The sequence below is a fragment of the Poecilia latipinna genome, unplaced genomic scaffold (assembly GCF_001443285.1).
Source record: "Poecilia latipinna isolate Pla-1442-1.1 unplaced genomic scaffold, P_latipinna-1.0 Scaffold513, whole genome shotgun sequence".
NCBI classification, from domain to species: Eukaryota; Metazoa; Chordata; class Actinopteri; order Cyprinodontiformes; family Poeciliidae; genus Poecilia; species Poecilia latipinna.
The window spans coordinates 110,243-129,302 of record NW_015113129.1 but is presented as its reverse complement, the minus strand read 5'-3'; the positions used below and the strand labels follow the sequence as shown (position 1 = coordinate 129,302).

Here is a 19,060-nt window from a genome sequence, read left to right as displayed (position 1 = left end):
GCGGGCCGGATCCGGCCCGCGGGCCGTAGTTTGGGGACCCCTGATCTAAAACATTTAACGGTGACAAATAAGCAAAAAATCGAGAAACAAGTATGTAGGGGGTAGATATTTTTCATGGTACGTCTCCCCTTGTGTAATTTAGCCACAGAGTTGAAATAATTTAACAATATCTCATAAAATAAGAATCAGAATATTGAACAGTACAAAAAATAAACCACAAAACAACCATTTCTTTAAGTATTACACCACAGACAAGTTCTGCTTCAAAAGTCCAAATGTAATTTTTCTTTAAATTGATGATGTTTTGATAGTGGGAGGTGCTAAAGTTATTTTACAGAAGCTGTATTAAAAAAAAAATAGTTTCAAGCTAATACAACATCATCAAAAAAGTGTAAAGAACACCAGATACTTTTTTTTTTTTTTTTCCCCCCTTTTCCCAAATTGGTTGAACTCCTGTGACACCAGCTAATCAATGGAAAAAAGATCAGCGTTTGTTGTCACTTATCTCTCTGCCAGGATGCAACAAAGTTACAAATGACAATCAAACGCATGGGAACGCGGCTCAGAAGAACAGTGAATCAGCATGTTTCAAGAAGGTGTTAACAGTGTTTTTGTGAAGCCCCTGAGGGAGAGCTGAGGAGAGCATTCATTAGATCACAGATCAGAAGGAGATGAGCTATTTACACAGCGACTTGTAGAAAGCTGCCAAATGAAAATAGCATGTTAAAAAAAACAACAAAAAAACAAAACAAAAAAAACCAGATGAAAGCCTGTAAACACAACGCATCCTCACTGCAATTTCCCAACAGAGAGCTTAAAAATCTTGACATCATAAATATTCACAAAAGGAATGTTTAGACACTAAAAAAATATTTGTAGGTGTGATGAAATATGATAAAAGTGCATATTTATATACTTTTTAAGCTTCCCACATTGTGAATTTAGTTGAACTGTAAATCATTTATGTGTTTGATATAAACACACTGCCATACAGAAATGAAATACAAAATTGTGTAAAGATGATATGGTTACATATAGAAAGTGTCCAACATAAATTTAAGCAAAATGAACAGAGATCGTACATAACAAAACATGAATCAACAACCATTGATGTATATCGTACACCAACCTCATTCTCTCTGTACATTGTAAAAATCATATTTCTCTTTAAGTACTTTATATCCACAATTTACTTATTCAGACTTCCCCACAGTGAAGACAGGTGTAAAAAAATATATTAACAACAGTAATCATAATATTAAATGGGCAGAATAAGACTACAAAAGGTTAAAGGTTAAACTGTCTCGATAGAATTGAAAGCCATGTTTTATCCTGACGGTCACAGGAATTTATTAGGTCTTGTTTAAAAAGGGGGGGGGAGTCAAATCTGGAAGTAATGGACTAAGGTGAAATATTGGAAAAGCTGCACCATATGTTTCAATGAAAAAGCTGTAAGATTGTTTTTTTCCCCCCCAATTGTAGCACCTCTTAAGTCTGGTTAGACACAGACTGCCGACAGAGCAGCAGCAGTGAGCCAATGCTGGGTTGCACTGTTTGAAATTGTTAGAAGATGATCTGCGTTTTGTTCACATTTACACTGTTATCTAGATGAGGGCTTCACAAGTTGTCTTTCTGTGAGAGCCTACTGGTGGCATAAAGGGCTAAAAATTAGGGGGGAAAAATCTGAAATCTTGGACATTTTCTTGTGATAAACCTTCTTACATCTGGGGCATTAAACTACATGCTGTTTTTCCTCCTATTTGTAGCGAGAGTTCACCTATGTGAGGTTATTACCAGCTGCCAAGCTTTGCACACATCATCACTTTTTAACCACATAGCTCTATTTGCTTTACTTAGAAAACTTAGAAAATATTTGTTAAATATTTAATAATTCATGAACCAGATTAAGACTGCAGGAAAATGAATGTGGGTCGCCTGCTATAGATATAAATATTTTTCAAAAGAAGAATTTTTCAATTCTGCTCCTCAAGGGTCAATGTTTTGCAACTTTTACACGCATTTCTAGTTTGAAAAGTCCATCCTGCATGCATTTTTCTTTCTTTTAATAAATGTACGATTATTTTACAGCAACTGCTTTTTCACACATGTTGCGTGACATGTCGAAAAAAATCAAACCAATGACTATTTTAACATATTTTCTTATATTTTAGTTTTTAACGGAGATGTTGGAACTGGCTGATATCAGAATCAGATATCAACGCTGATACATGTTTGAATAGGCGTGTCTTGTTTTTGGGCCAGTTGCCTTGGGAAAGCGATCTCAGATAAGTGCCAGATAAGATGGATGGATGACTGAATGGCTGGAATAAATCAGACTGTTTTGGAAGTAAAATGACACGACTCAGTCGAAAGCAGTTGATTCACATAATCCTTTGCAAACAGGAGTTGGTGATTGTGTGTGAAGTGTATGGATGAGAGAAAGTGCTAGTCAAATTTTATCTGAAACTGTGTTTATAAAATGAAACGGGGGGGCTACAAAGGTCACCAGATAAACGATCAAGCATAATTCAGAACATAACCAAAGCATAGATATTTGACGTCTCTGTGTTTAATTCAGCAGCTTTAATACCCGTATGTGGTGGAAGCAGCTACTCCACATCACATCAGTCATGGGTGTCCTCGCCCTCATATCACTGTTATGTTTGACTTCTGATAGTTTCAAACTGCAAATACAAACTCCTTCATTTCATATCTTGAGCTGTGGCTTCCTCCTAACCATCTCTGGTTCGGACATCAGTTTGAATTAGTAACACACACACAGCTGGAGTATGCAGATGAAATGTCGATGCACATATCTCAGGAATCGTTTGCATCACGCTGGTGATGTATGCCCATCAACAGGCCCACATGTGTACTCTCTCCGTATAATGAAGCCATTTCTTGTTTACGTTTCACTGTGCAGCACTTTGAAGACGCAACTTTATGAATTGCCACAAAGTCACTGGGTTCAGCTTAATGAGACAAGTTCAATGACTCCAAGACCATATAAAGAAAAATCATTGTGTTTGAAAATAATTCAGACTCGGTGAGTGACATATTTATTTAAATAAAGCTGTGCCCTTTTCCCCAGTAATGTTCAGCTCTTCCTTTTTAATAGAGCGGTTCATATTGTAACTACTCGGTTTAAAAAAAAGAAAAAAGGACAGTTCATATTTTTCTCTTTTAATTTGCCTGCCAACGGTCCAGCTCGCTGTTGAAATATCTACAGAGCATCCAGCATTATCACATAGTTTTAAATGTACCATCCACAATATGTCAGTCAAAACATTCACAATTTAAATCAGGAAAAATATGAGATGAAGAAATCAGATTATATTAATCATTAGAATTACAAGATGAATACAGATGGAAGGACCGAAGAATTACACAGGGAAACTAAATAATAATGATGTATCAATGGCACGAAGCCAAAATTATCTCAAGCTGGTTGAGTTTACTTCACCCAGATGGTCGTTCCAGTCTCCAACTTTCAATTAAATGTAGCCTTTATGTGATGTGGAACGGGAGACAAATCATGCTCAGTCAGGTGACAAATGTGCAGCAGCTATGTTGAGTTGTTCATAAACATCTCTAGCATTTTTTTTTTTTCATCCGAGGGTGGCATTCAGATTGTTGAATATTGGAAATTGGGAGTTTGAATGGATGAAGATCCCAAAAATGATCGAAACTCGTTTGAGGATTGATAAAGAATGTTAATATTTATCTTCTGGAATTGATTTGCACAGGAAGCTAAACTCAAGCCTGTTGGATTTTGTAAACAATGTATAAAAGCTGGGTCTGAATGGAGAGTTGGGTTATTTAAAAGTAATTGTGCTAATTTTACCGAGAAGTGTTGTCAAATATCCAGCCAAAGTGTTGCCTGTTGATGGTTTTAAAAACCCATATAGTCAGAGCGCAACTTGAAAAGGCGCCTATAACAAGATGCAGGTGTAGGTGTGGAAATTTGAAAATCCACAGTACAATCAACCTTTATGGAGGTGATTCTTTTTTTACATCTTAAACTTGAAAAACATTGACAAAATACTTCAGAGTAGTTGTATGATAAAAAATTTGGTCTGTTTTATTGAAGTGGCAACGCAAACCTGCAGTCCAGTGCACAGAATCGGATTCTGCTCAAGTAATAAGCAACGCAAGTTAATGATGCATTACCAAATGTATTACTAGACTATATTTGCATATGCTTACTGGAGTTATGACTTGTCCATTAATTCTGTGTGGACCAATGTAAAAAAAAAAAAAAAGGGGCCTAGTTACTCCCACAGTAGATATGAGGGTTATTATGAACACTGAGTGGGTTAAACCTTCCCACATCCATAGTTAAGAAATGAAGTCTATGCTACATAGTTCTATATTTGGTCCAACTTTCCTTTAGAGTGCACACTGTGTCAATTATCTGCACGGCAAATACATTCATTTTTCCAATGAAACCTAATATGGCTGATATAATTGATATGTACAGTATGTCAACTCTATGTCTCACACTATAAACCGGGATATAAAAAAAGTCATTATGTATTCTGTTTTTATTTAAAATCTAGTTTTCAAACATCTACACATTCTGCTATTTACCCCCAGCACTAGGACGATAACACAGAAGTGGAGAGGAGCAAAAATGTTTGCAAAAACAGAGAAAATGTTATCGACTCAAGCCTAAACTTACAGAATCTGATTAAGAGCTCTGGTGGCATTGGTGTCCTGATATGAAAATTTCTTGTGCCAACTTAACCACCCACTGGTAGAAAAGCAAAGTGGCTAAATAATTTTGCTGCTTCGCTGATGTCGGCCGGGTCCAATTTAACACTGCAGCTTTGTTTTGGCTCAGTTACTGCTCTCTTTGCAGTCTAGACACAGACGCAGTCGTTGCATGCAGAGCGGATTGTCTTCGGAGTTATGAACCATTTAACAATCGAAACACTGCTTCTGGCTTCAAATCACCAGCCAGTTCTTAGTTTTATTTTCCTTTTTTTTTTCTCTCCCCTGCTGCTTCTCCATAATTGATTTTGTGTTTGAACTCAGATTTTTATTACCCTGTGAATCATGACCACTAAGACCTGTTCATCAACAACATTGCGATGATTAAAACTCACAGAAACAATAGTTAATAATAATAATATTAATAATAATAATAATAATAATAAAACAAGTGCAGATGAAGTTAGAATACAGAGCAGCGCAAGTCTCCTGAAAAGGGTAGCTGTCAGAGTTGACATTTACTTTACTTTATGCAGGATGACATAAAAGTATGATAATATATGTCATCATTTAAAGCCAGCAAATGTCTTTGTTACATTTGAGTGTGGTGATGACAACAAACTTTTTGCTGGACTGTAATTAGCAATAAGATCATGAGACACTTAATGAAACCCTGGTTCCTCCCGTTGAAGCTTCTTTTGTCTCCGTTCCTAAAGCTACACTTAAGAAAAGTGGCATCTTTAAATGTCTCTCACCTTACGTCTACCGCATCCTCCATTACTGTCATGTCTGTCTTGCATTTGGCTGACGGGTTGATGGCGAGCTCAGCGGGAGGGATGACGAAGCTTTTGCTCAGAGGAAGCCACATTCCTTCTCCCAGGGTGTATGTAAATCTAGAAGAAGACACAGTCACAGAAGTGGGCTTTTCAAAAGAGAAAAGAATGACATGAAGGCAAAGTGAAATAAAATGTTGCTTATGCATGTGTACCTGGTGAGTCTGCAAGCTTTATAATCTGAAGAGACGCCTTTTCTTGCTCTCAGTCTTGCTAAATAAAACACTTTTTTTTATAATCTGCTCCTTTTTGCTTGGATAATACAAATAGTCTTGTCATAAGATTGGTCTGCTGGTCTCACACAGTCAAACCCCTACAGTCTCATAAAAGAGCAGGTGATGAATCCTTGATGCCCACGAATAATCTTTGTTACTTTCCTGCACCCGAAACACAATCAAAGCTTTCCCTCCTTTACATTGAACACGGCACACTTCTCTTAACAAAATGCAAATGGAAAGGGCAGCTACGCTGAGCTCCACAAAATCCTCCATGCATAGCAATTCACAACTTCACACCGATAGTTCAATTAACCCTTTCTTCTCTTTGTGGGGAAACGCCCACAAAAAGTGGCAAATTGCTGTCACAAAACCAACCGACCAAAACCTGGCGAGAGCAGAGTTGACAGACTCCTTTGACTCTCCATGTCACGTGTCAAATGTTGCATGACCTGTTCAGAGAAAACTCGATAATCTGCTATAGGAGATTTGTTGTCATTTTTGAAAGTGCTAAAATTGTGTTTCTATTTTTAGGTTTCAAAACAAAGAAAAACATCAAATATTTGCAAAGAAGGCATGGATACATTTTCATCTACAGGATGATGACATTTCTGGGGAAAAAAAATTCAAACACATAGCTTCCAAACTAATGGCAAGAAAAATAGAAAATTGATTACTTGTACTTTTTGTGTCACTTTCTTGTGGATATTGCATATTAAACTGAGTGTGAATGGGTGAATGTGGCTTTTTTGTGCAAAAGTAAAACAGAATTTCTCCACAAAAAAAAAAAAAAAAAAAATGGAAGTTTAAAAAATATTGGCAGATTTCCTTCATGAGTTTTTGGCTCTTCAACTGTAATCACTGCCACCTTACAGGCATCCAAGTAACCAACCACTTAAGGTTTAAAGTTTTTGCTTTGTTTCTACAAAAAATCATTCCTACACATTACAAATGGATGACATACACACGGGGATATTCTATGTAAATTTTAAAAGCCACCATAATTCATTCTTTGTGGAAACAAAAACAACATGTTGCATGAAAAAAAAAAAAATCAGCTTTATAAAGATGAATCTCCTAATTTCATGAATCATTTCATGTCACAAACTTAAGTAGATTCGGAGTTATTTAATTTGCCTTTAAGCAAAATCATAATTTGCTGCGTAAAATGGTCCCTTAACAGAGGGAACAGTTTGTTTAATACTAAATGTGGAACCCTGGCAAAACGGGGCCACTCAGAGTTTCCCCCCCGAGGCACCAAAACAACAATGAATCTGTAAAAAAACAGATGCCTGGAACAAAAACATCGAATCATTTTTTATTTGTGTATCAACTGTTTCATCAACCTTTCCATTCATAGCAGACGTAACACAGTATTTTAAAGCTTAAGTTACACATTGCGAGCTGATTAACATGAAATGCTGTATTAGCCCTGATGAATAATGCATGTTGACTTGTGCTACTAAAGACAGCCCCCCCCCCCTCCACAAAATAACCATTTTCATGCTGAATATCTACATTACAAAATTTTCAATTGGTCAATTTGCATTTAATAAAAATGCAAGCTTAGCATATGAAAAGGGCAGGGAAATCAGAAAATTGTGTGCACTACCACTCAGTGCAAGACCAGAGTGATTAAACCACTACACAAACGGAACATTTAATTACGTGAAGCTAATTAATCATCTCGTTTCAAAGTTAAGATTTTAAGTGGATCAAAGTGCAGCAATTAAAAAAAAAAAATATTTATATAAGGCTTAATTTCAGGAGTTTGTTGTTGGAACTAAGTTTCTTAAAAGTAGTATTATTTTCATGTTATTCCTCAGGAAACAGTTGCCACATCTTATTTCACTTGCTCCTCCGGGACCGTGTTCGGCGGTGGAGCCGAGGTTCCCTGTGATGCAGAATGACGTACCAGGGTGACCACAGGATAAATTAGCTGCCACCTAACGAGCCCTGTTTCATAATGGACAACTTGGGACTTGGGCACTGCCGTACGACTTATTTGCTTCGCTCTAACAGAAACTGGAGGTGGAAAACACTAAGAGTCCTCATGAGGAAACAGTTGTTGGGAGGAAAACATGTTTGCAATCCTTAGAGGAAGTCCCTGTGGTTATTACTGGGTGGAAGGCAAGTGTTGTGTGTCTGAACGCTTGCTCTCAGCATTTATCTTCACTGTTTGTTCTGCAATAATAATTTTGGGAAATAATAATATATGCTTAAGCAAGCAAAATTATGGATGCACAGCTCATCAAAACCTGACTAAGTAAAGGTAAAGTGCTAGATTGCTTGATAAAATGAGCTAAAGATCCAAATTGGTCAAATTAGGATGGACAGCTGGTTGTGGATAACATTTTACAAACTTCGGCAAACTCTGGATGATATGCCGACAGGGAAGGCAAACCTTTAAATTCAGCTTTGTGTCTTTGGGCCATCTTCTTCTATCCGTTGCTGACCAACGGTGCCAACAGTCAGAGTGGTCTAAATGAGCTGAAAAGTTAGCCCTCTCCCATACATCTTTGTTGTGATGCAACAAAAAAAGAATATTCTGTTTTTATTGCTGATCCGCAAAAAAATAAATAAAAATAAATAATAATGCAAAAGGTTAAAAAAAAAGTTGAATCCATTTTCTCTGGTTTTCCATGGTAATTAGAGCTGTTTTTAAATTCCCAGGCTGCATGAACCTGCAGGCTCATAACAATCATCAATAGAGAAACTGCCATAGATGTACTGTGATACGCGTTATATGATGGGAGCAAAGCAGAACGTATAATGTAGTCAGGTAGAAGTAAGTTTTGTGAAGTTCTTCTTACCTGAAAATGCGATCAGAGGGTTGTTCTCCCATCACAAGATCAAAACCACGCTGGAAGATGGTGTAAGGCCAGGGACTTGCAGGAGGAAAAAATAGATCAGACACAAAGACAACAAAGAGAGGAGAGAGCAAAACTGATTATTAGAATCAAAGCTGGAGAAGTGCAAATTTTTTTTATTTTTTTTTTTAGAATACCCATCCTTCTTGTCCAAACTTTCCAAAATCTCAAGCCCCGCTTCTCAGTCTACCAGAGCAACATTCCTTCACCATCCACTCGCAGCGTCACACTTTCTTATGTGTAAATCAGCAGACTGAAAATGCGTTTTGCTGCAGCTGACATAAAATGTGACTTTGGCTCATATCCATTTATCAGGGGAGTGGATAAGAGGCGATGACAGAATGAGACAGAAGAAGGAAGACGCACAGTAAAAGCGGGAGATACAGATGTAGATGGAAGCAGCAGAAGCTGGGGGAAAAAAAAAGGGAGAAGCGGTGAGAGTGAGAAAAACATTGTGGGAATGAGACAGATGCCAAGAGGCAGAAGTGAGAGAGGGAGAATGATAGAGATTAATGGGGAGTGGCAGCTCTGGGACTTAACAGTCTGCAAAGAGAAAGGGAAGTGACAGGGGCCCGATGTCGTTTGGAGCAAACTCCTTCACCACTGTAAGCAAAAAGAACATCAGTAAGGAGGGGGAGCGGCTTCCACGCCATGGGCTACGATCATTAAACATTTAAGTCACCCATGGGTGCCCACTCTGTTACACAGTGACAGGGACACAGGAAGAAGACCAGAGGAACAAGAAGCAGAGATACACAGTTGGGTGAGCTGAAGGAAATTAGCAAAAATAAATAAATAAATACTAAATGTATAAAATAATACAAACCGTGGCATGAATATAGTCAGAACACAAAGGAAAATGTCTGGTCTGCCTGCTGGAAGTCATCGCGGTGTAAGAAATTAGCACAAGCTATTCTTTTCATTGGCACATTTATCCTACAGAGAGGTTTTAAGTGGCTCCAGAACTCAGTGGCAATCCACATTATAAAAAAAAAGAAAGTGAGCCAAATGGGGTATTTAGTTAGTCTATTACATTTCTTAAAAGGTATCCTGTGGAGTCTACAGCCACAAGTGATTTTATTTTTACAAGTGACTCCCTTAGTGTTTCAATGCAATTCCCTATAGGTTCTGTGTTCTCGCATAAAAGAAAATCAAAAAGAAAAAAGTCCAATGCACTGTATGCATTTTCTTTATTCTAATATGACATTTCAATAAGCAATAATTAACAAGGCTGTTCGACAGTTTTGCTAATTGAACTGCAACAGACAAGTTTTCCTTATATAATAGAAATTTAAGCCTTGCCTGGGATGTCCGTCAGGTGTTTAGGTGTGCGTCTGGAGCAAAATGCTTTGGTGAACCTGGAGTTGTTTCCCACTCCTGACACCGTACGGCATGTGGTCACATCGCACTTTGTTTTGATTTATCAAAGCAACGTAATAAGTCTTGGTTTGATGGGGAGGATGATTCCTTTGTTGTCCCAATGTTTCGCCCTGACATGGTAATGAGCAATCGCAAATCATCAGGAGGCAATTATCGTAACTCACCCCTGATTGGGCCCCCACTCACTGCGGATGCAAAGATGTTTGTGGACCGGGTCCTTCATGTAGCCGTCGAGGCAGAGGCATTCTCCTAAAAACACAAAGGCGGTTCTTCAATCATTGTGTTCATTATAGTCAAGCCCTTTTCAAATCACCAAAAAAAAAAAAAAAATTCCCCACTGCTCCTCTTTTGTTTGACTCCAAATATGATCCTCTTGAGACAATTGGAACACTCATGGTCATCTCTTATTCTTAATGAGGCAGTCAACATTGTTAAAAACAAAATGCTTGCAGTTTTCTTGCAGGAGCATGTGCAATCAAATCCTTCTGTACAATGCGGCTGCTTCTCAAGGTGCTGGAAAGTGGCCTGTAGAAAACATGAGCATGCAGTTCAACCAGAAATAAAATCCCAGATGGTAGCCACACTTAAAGGCAACTTATGGTTTGCTCCTCTGCTTGTACACAATGCAACCGGACCCTCGGCACACCACATGAAGCCCAATCTCTGGCAATAGTGCACAATGTTCAGGAAAGCTATGTGTTAGCTTGAATAAACCCACCGTTGAGATAAAAAAAAAGGCAGAACAGAGCAGACGATGCTAACACCTTTACTGAGGCTTCCAGTATAGCTAAAGCTGTACGTTTATCAGGACAGGGCTGACGAGTTCTATGATGGGGACTGCAGCTATATGCAAAATGTTTTACTGACTCACATCTCATTTTGTAAGGTTCCAATCAACCGTTCCTGCTACGGGGTTAAAGTCCGTCATTGGAGTCGTTTCTGAGGACAGTGCAGCCAAAAAGTAAGATTATGTGTGTATGTGTTCCCTGCACTGTGCACACACACCCACAGAAAGAAGGTTTTATTTCTCCACAATCCAAGTAAAGCTCCAAGGTCATTACAATGACTTGGATTATTAAGGACTTTTTATGAACTGGGGAATATAATATTTTTAGCCAAACAGCTTTGGCAGCAACATTTATTCTGGCTGCTCAGTTAGTAAACAGGTTTCCTCCACTCTCTGTGACTTTAAATAGCATCATAGAGACTTGTTGCCTTGAAGAGGCACATGCAGCATGTTAAGAGATCCTATATGTTGCAACGTAGGGCAATGGATCAAAGTTGCATTACGAGGTTATGTTTGCAATTGGCTCGAAGCAACGCCTTGCAGAGCACTTTGTTTTTATCCTTTCCTATCATCTACTTGTGTGTAATACACATTAGCGGAAAAGTTGCTTTCATGAGCATCATTTGAGTTTGACTGAAAAGTGTCAACGCAAGTCATGAGAGCACGTTTTTAAAACGCTTCCAAAAATGTAGGATACGATTCTGGATATATTTTCTTTTACCACTTTGTTGTTTACCATCTGCTAAATGACAAAGTGGCAGCTAAGAGATGCTGCTATACCCCCTCCCCCCATCCCCCACTTTCACATTACCAGAGGTATTGTGAAAATCTCAAAAACAGCAGTGATCTACCAAATATCACCGAGACTGAAAAGCAGCTTTACATACTAATAGCGAACAGTGAAACTAAGTTTTGGACATTAATTCTTTCACTTCTTTAACAACTCTTGGGGACCCTAAACACACTGATGCAACAGAGCACAAATACAAATAAATCAGAACATGACATCGGTGAGGTCTTTTGGGAAGAATTAAGAATCCAGTTTGCTCCCTATTATGCATGATATGGAGTATGAGAAGCTCCTGCGTGTATTGAGCAGAATACACAACACTTTAGTGGTGATGGCTGATTATTGTAGTGGCACAGATATAGTAGTTCTAGGCAGAAAGTGAAGGGATGGCAGCATATGTAACACCTGGGACCAGCACATACTGCAGTGGCATGCTTATCAAGTACTGAAATGAAGACTTTCCTCACTGGTCTCTTGCCTATCACTTCTATACCGTGCTGACGGTGGTGCAATGAAGTTATTACAATGGTGTTGGACAACACACTGATGTCTGGCACGACTCTTGCTGCATCTAAAAAGATCTAAATACATCTTTGCGATGACTAAACCTATAAAACACCAGAAAATTACACTACCAGTCAGCTGTGATGGTTTCTGAGTAAATGAAAGACTACCCTTTACATCCTTTGGGTGTACTTGGTGTGTTTATGTCTGGTTGAAGGAGAGAGCACAAGCAGAAGCCCGTTGAGGTTTATAATATTGTTGGTCCAAATAAAAAAACTGCTTCAAGAAACAGTTTTTCCAACATTTAAGGAAACCAATATTAACATGTATTCAGTCAATTACTGAGCCCAAAAAGTTGCCGTAAACAATAAAGCTCTCAGTGTGATTTAAAGTTTTCTTTCTGTACATCTGACGGTTTAAGAGTGTTTGTTCCTAAGCTAATTAGCATAGATGCTAAATGCTACCTCAGTTATTTTTCTAAGAAATCGACTTAGTTGTGAGGCCTTGGACACCATTTCAGTGGAAATGTATTAGGACGTCATGCACCGCTGCACATGCCTTCATTGGCAACTGCTGCTGAACCTCTTTATTCATGACCCCATGTGGAACTGCTGGACTGGACATGGAGATCAAATGGTGCTTGTTGAAAAGGAGAGAGAGACAGAGAGAGAGACAGAGAGAGAGAGAGAGAGAGAGAGAGAAAATCTTGAACATTCAATACCTCTCCAGTGGGACAAACAAAATATTCATGATCTGTGTTGGTTTTGTGCTGATAAGTGAAACCTGTTAACAGAGAATAGCATCACCTTATTGTTGCACTGTCAGCTCCCGGGAGAAAGACACCGACTTCATGTAGTGTGATTGATGGCGTCTCATTCCATGGTTTGGAAAGGTTATCCAGGGTAACATGTTTTAACATGCTATTTTCCTGCTCAGTGGGATGCACGTGAGAACCAGGGCCTGGGGTTTTATATACCCATGCTAATTGAAAGGTCAACTGTCAGTTTATGCCAGGAATTCACTTTTAGTGTTTCTGCTACGTATGCTAGTGAATAAAAAGCAAGACAGTTCATTGTTCAGCCTTTTTTTTTATTCAACATTGGTCTTTAATAGGGAACAAAAGAATAACTTTTTTGCTCCTGTACTTGTGCTGTTAGAACTTTTGGTAGGTGATTGGGGGGGAGGTGGAGGGGAAGAAAAGACCCATTCAAGATGAGTCTGCAAATAAACTTTAAAGCATGATGTCAGAAGCCTGGCATCACAGGAGCTCCATCTACAAACAGCAAGCGGAGCACTACACTTTCTGCACTTTTAGGAATCTTTTCTTTTTTTTTTCCTTCCGGTGTTTTTTTCCTCTCACTATGACAGCATACACCTGCTGTTTTTCTCTACCTTTTTTATGTATTTGCTACATCAGGATTTACCGCAGCAGGATACGCAGTGGGAGGTAAGTAGAGGACTCTCCATTTCAAGTTCTGTACTTTCATTGTCAGACGAAAACAAATGAAGTTCATATCCAGGTGAAACCTCATTATTAAATTTGTTTCGAATTATTCTGCACTTTATGACAAACATTATTATGTAGGCTCTAGGGTTGAATGTTTCTCTTTTGAGTTGTTCTTGTAATGGTTTATTTTATTTTCTGTTTACTGTTTTTATAACTACTATTTTCTTTGCCCATCAGGTGGTTGTATCTTCTACAGTTTTTATTAAAGTCTCTTGCACAGTAGGTGAGTATGAAGAGATATATTGAATTCAGGTGAAGATTTGGGAAACTTGACATGCGATTAATGATTACAAGTTGATTTCATTATATCTTTCTTGACAAAAAAAAAAAAAAACGTTTCAAACAACAACTGGGTATTTTAAAAGATGTGATGTCCTTGCAAATGTATAGAGCCTATTTCTTTAAATGTACACCTGAAAAAAAATTTGAAAATATTTTTGGAAGAAATGAGACAAAGCGTCTCTGCAGTAGCTACATTGTTTCAGTCTGTTTACCTTTCCATTGTTAAATAACATAACTAATGATTCTACTACGATCACCAGGAATAAAGAAGTCAGGTCGTCTAACAACAGCTGAACTGGCACATTATATAGCTGTCAAATATAATTTCTGCTTGTGCTACTTTGGTAAATGGGCATAAAGCAGCAAGTAAAAAAACAAGTAAAATGTATTTGTACAGCACTTTGCAGCGACACACTGTTACAGTTTCATGCAGGAAGAGAATCTCTAAAAACTATCCAAAAAAAAAAGCTTGATTAAGCAAAACAGTTTTTAAATTAGTCTTAACCGTGTACACATAGTAAGTTAAACAAAGTCATACTGTAATAGTCAGGTGTCATAGGCAAAGAAGGTACGTTCTGTTTTCTAATTTCATAAAAACAACTTAATAGATTCCAAGCCTGCATTTAAAGACTGCGGGCAGCGGTGGCTTTCATTTGAAAGCAGGATAGATGTTCTAGAGTCGGGTCTTTCAAAACTTTGTAGGTGAGTGGGGGGGAAGTTTAAAGGGATCCTCAACCCTAGTGGGAGCCAGAGTGAAGAATATAAAATGAGAGTAATTTCAGAACACTTTCTAGATTGTGTTAGTCTGGCAGCAGCATAATGAATAGCTTAGAGTTATGAAAGAGATGATTTACAAAGGCTGGTAAGCAAGACAGAATTTTAAACTGAATGGCCCGGCTCCGTTTTGTAAGCACAATCAAACTGTTTATTCAAAGTTGAAATTGTCTATATAACTCCATTGCATTGGATTGATTTGAAAATACATTTCTGTGTATGAAATGGATTTGTTTGCGATTCAAAGTGCATTAAGAGGAAATCGAGTAATAACAATATAAGTGTGTTTCCCAATGCCACTTGATAATCAGTATTGCATCTCAGATTACTGCCTCAGATAAAAGGAAAGAAGCTCAGGCTCAGCAGAGGATCAGATGAATAACCAATAATGTTTCCATCTTTAGGACTTTATTTAAATTTGCAACACCTGTCTCACCTTAACACTTGTCTTCTTAATATCAGTTACCAGGGAACTGAAATCAGAACACAAAGCCATCCAGAAAACCTTTTAGTACCGCCATCCCTTACAGTGTATAAAACAATCGTACATATTAACCATAAACTAAAAATCTGAGCCTTTACTTCAAGAGATACGTCGAAGAAACCTTTCCTAACTTTGTTAAAAACTAAACCCATAATTGCAAATATAAGAGTATACACATGCAGATGTTTTTTTTTAAAGGTCATCCTCGAGTCTTTGCATTAGGAAGGTGTGGCTAGGATTATGTTGTCATAATTTATGCAAAAGTTGAAGTTTTTTATTTGTATTTCTTGTAGAAAAGACTGCTTACAAGTCCAAATGCTAATAAAAAAATAAAAAAAAGTGATAATGGGATAATAATTAATATTTGCGGAACCCCACAGGTCAGAGTGTTAGAGAAAAAGAAATGTTTTTGCACATTCAGGAAAAGTCCTAGGAGGAAACCTCAGTCTAACTTTGAGCCAAATAAAACTAAAACCTCAACACTGTGACTACCATCGATGTAGATATTTTTGTCAAATGCAACTAGAAGAATGTTTCAGACTTTCAAAAAATCTGTTTTACTGGAGGGTTATTTTAGAAAATCAAACCGATAAAGGTCACTGATCTGTAATAATTGACAGTGCTCAACAAGGATTTTTATCTATTTTACACAAAGTTTCTAATATTATACTACCAAATATTCATTTCAAAATTAGACAAAAATAAATGCAGTAAAGCTGAACATAATCTTGAGAATAAAGTTTAACAACAGTTGCAATTTTAACAAGATACAACAATGAGAACTGTGAAGCTGCAACTAAAAAAAACAAACAAAAAACTTAGTCATACTTTGAGATTAACACTTTTTTCTCTTATTTCTTTATTCTATGTTCCGCCTTACAAAGTGCATATTTAGGTCAGTCAGGCCTGGCAAATCCACAGATAAAAAAAATCCTTGAACTCACTCTGCCATGTGGGAACCAACAACTGTGCCACAAGTCTGCGCTTCTTCATTAGCCGTTGTGTCACTTGGGCACAAAATTATTCAGCTCATCAAGCAGATGTACACAAATTGATCCATTATGCAGTCACATTAATCTAGTCAGAATAGGATGATGGGGTAACACGTGTCTCCAAAGGCACAAAGTGTCCATGTGCATTTTTTTTTAGAACTGCCACATGAGCTCCAGAGCAGACGGAGAGAGTAAAGGAATATGGTGTAAAGAGCCTGTGAACATCAGTGCCCAAAGCACCCAGGTTTAGAATTCTGCAAGAAGGGAAAGAGCATGCACTGAAGCATCTGCTGCCTCTTTTAATGTTGTGCACAAGTAGCACTGATATGCCACAACCCATCTCAGTTTTCATCTGTATCTCCATTAGCAAAAGGAGGATTCTATTTAAGCCATCTTTACAATCTTCTTGAAGCCTCCACATGCTTTGACATATCTCCATGCATGTTTAAACAATATAGAACCGTGTTCATTGAATTCAAATCTGCATTCAAGGGAAAAAACAACAACAACAAAAAAAAAACAGTTTTGCGTCTGTTTCATAAGCTAAAACAAACAATGTTTTTGTGGATATCTAAAGGGGCATTACTGAACTCATTTCAGGCTGGAGATGATGTCAACAAATGGGGCTACAGAGCATAGTGGTTGGAAAACTGCTTAGCAAGTGTTTGTAATGTAGAGGAGTGTGCTGGGAGCCGGCTGAAGCAAATGGTCCGTCGGTGCTGCGGGTAGTAGCTATTAATGAAAGCACTCAAGGTTTCTTCATTAAAATGCACCCAGATGCTCATTGTGACTATATGGGTAAGTGATCACTAAGTGATTATTAGAGCTAAATTACAGCAGCCATCTAATTATTCAGACTAAACTTCATATTTTGTCCGTTCTCACAGGAGAATTGCAAAACTGGAGAATTCCCAAACAGACTACGTATCTGATTCATGTGTGATGAGAAGAAGTGAGGGCTGTGTAGGTTTCTGTATGCTGGGAAAATTCAGGAAGGACTCCAAATGCATTTTCCTCCGCTCTAAGCTGAAAATCTTTTTCTGTACTCATTTTCTGAGTGGTACCCTACCAAAGCCCTTCCAAGATATCATATGAAATTGCAATGATAAAGGCATGACGTTTTTTTTTGGTTTATTTCCCACATTTCATGACTTTCTAAATTCAACTCAAGCCAAAACACTGAAGCAATGTACAGAATCAGGTACAGACAGCATGTCTGTCTGATAATATTTATAGCTAATACATACCTGAAGTTGTTAGAAAAATCCTAATTCCAGTTTCCAAACCTTTTTTTTTTCCATCTAGTGAATAACAGATATGATCTTGTCTGATTCCATGTATGGCATCAGGTTCCCTATCAATTAAACTAATATAGGGCTTTTTTTTTTTACCTTTCACAATAAAATTCACCTTCAATGAGAAACTGTTTGCCTGCTTCTAACTAGTAAAAACACTAGTTCATAAATTGCATGGCTTCCAAAGAAAATTATCAAGTTTATGAAGCAACACAAACATTATATTTGTGAGTTTTGTCTACATGTATAAAGAACCATGTTAAAATATTTAACAAGGCAAATTATCAAAGAATCTCAAAAAGAAACATGAAGTAAACATGCCAGCAGGAGCCAAGCACTACAGCAAACTACTTCTTAAAAAAAAAAAAACATCAGTAGTCAGAGCAAGACATAAGTTTATTGAAGATTATACATGTAGAGTCAGAAATATATTTGGACAAAGAAAGGGTTGTTTGGGATGAAATATGCCTTACTGTCAAAAAAAAAAAAACAAAAAAAAAACAGAGTGTCAATGCTGGATGGGAGACAATCGCATTAAATATTTCTGATGAAAGGTAGTTAGTTTTACAGCACTATAAAATCATTTATTTAAGAACTTTAACACTACATATAAAATCAGACTTTGAAGCACATAACAAAATTCCTAATAATCATCAACCCCAAAGCTTAAATAATATTATTTTAGATATTAAGACAATGGGTTTTTTTGTGCTGCACAGATTTTGTTGTTTAACTCAAAGCCAGGACTATTTTTATAAGTGAGAGAAAAAAGTTTTTTTTTTTTTTGTTTGTTTGTTTTTATGCAAGGACCGAATTTTACTCTCCACACCTCCACAGAAATAGAAAATGTGCAATTTTCAACACCTCACTTCGAAACTGTTGCTTATCGAACTAACAAAAATAGAGATGACAAAAAAAAAGTCTAAACTGACATAAATAACTAAGGTAAGACTCGCTGTAGCACCTGAACAGTACGAAAATGTAAATTGTGAACTATTCTGCCATGGTAACTACTATAAATAATTGATAATTTAAGAATTCAAAGAAAGATTTTTTTATTTTTAAGACAGACATATTTTGACTTGTTTAAACAGCAAAAATATTCTTCTTATTCTCCTTTACTGGCTTTGCTTTTTGTTGCCTCTGAACTGGGAAAATAAATACATAAAGGAAGGCTTGTGAAACAACAAATGTTGACGTTTTCTGTTTTAATCAGTAGATATGCTCCACATGGCTCTTATTTAATACTGCATGTGGAATGTAACATGCTGTAGGGATTTGGCTTGGCCTCGTCAAAGACTAGAGTGGAAACTAGTTTTTACTTACATTGTTTTACGTGTGTCTACGTTTGTGTTTGCTGTCCACAAACTGGACCCTTGTTAAGACTATAACAGTATTGCCCTTGACTGCTTGTCACTTTACTTTTCACTTTCAGTGTTGTTTTCGTTTCCCACAAAATGTCTTCTGATGTCCCATCAATCACAGCTTATTGACATGCTGCTGCTTCTCCTCATAGTTCACATGCTATTCATCATATTTCAAGCATGCCATGAAGTCTACTTATACCACTCAATCTCATTTATCAGTCATCTAACTCTAGTTTCTAAGTGTAGTTTTCTGAAACTTTCACGCAG

General features: G+C 37.3%; 1 protein-coding gene across 5 annotated transcripts in view; it reads right to left on the bottom strand.

Moving 5' to 3' along the window:
- Positions 1–19,060, bottom strand: part of LOC106952426 (astrotactin-1) — a 223,679-nt gene that overhangs the window by 94,999 nt on the left and 109,620 nt on the right. For all 5 annotated transcript variants that reach the window (XM_015040520.1, XM_015040524.1, XM_015040523.1 and 2 more), the window contains 3 exons: positions 10,176–10,260; positions 8,575–8,649; positions 5,469–5,606 (listed from right to left, as the gene is read on the bottom strand). In XM_015040520.1, the coding sequence (XP_014896006.1) occupies positions 5,469–5,606; positions 8,575–8,649; positions 10,176–10,260 (298 nt within the window). The remainder of the gene's footprint in view (positions 1–5,468; positions 5,607–8,574; positions 8,650–10,175; positions 10,261–19,060) is intronic.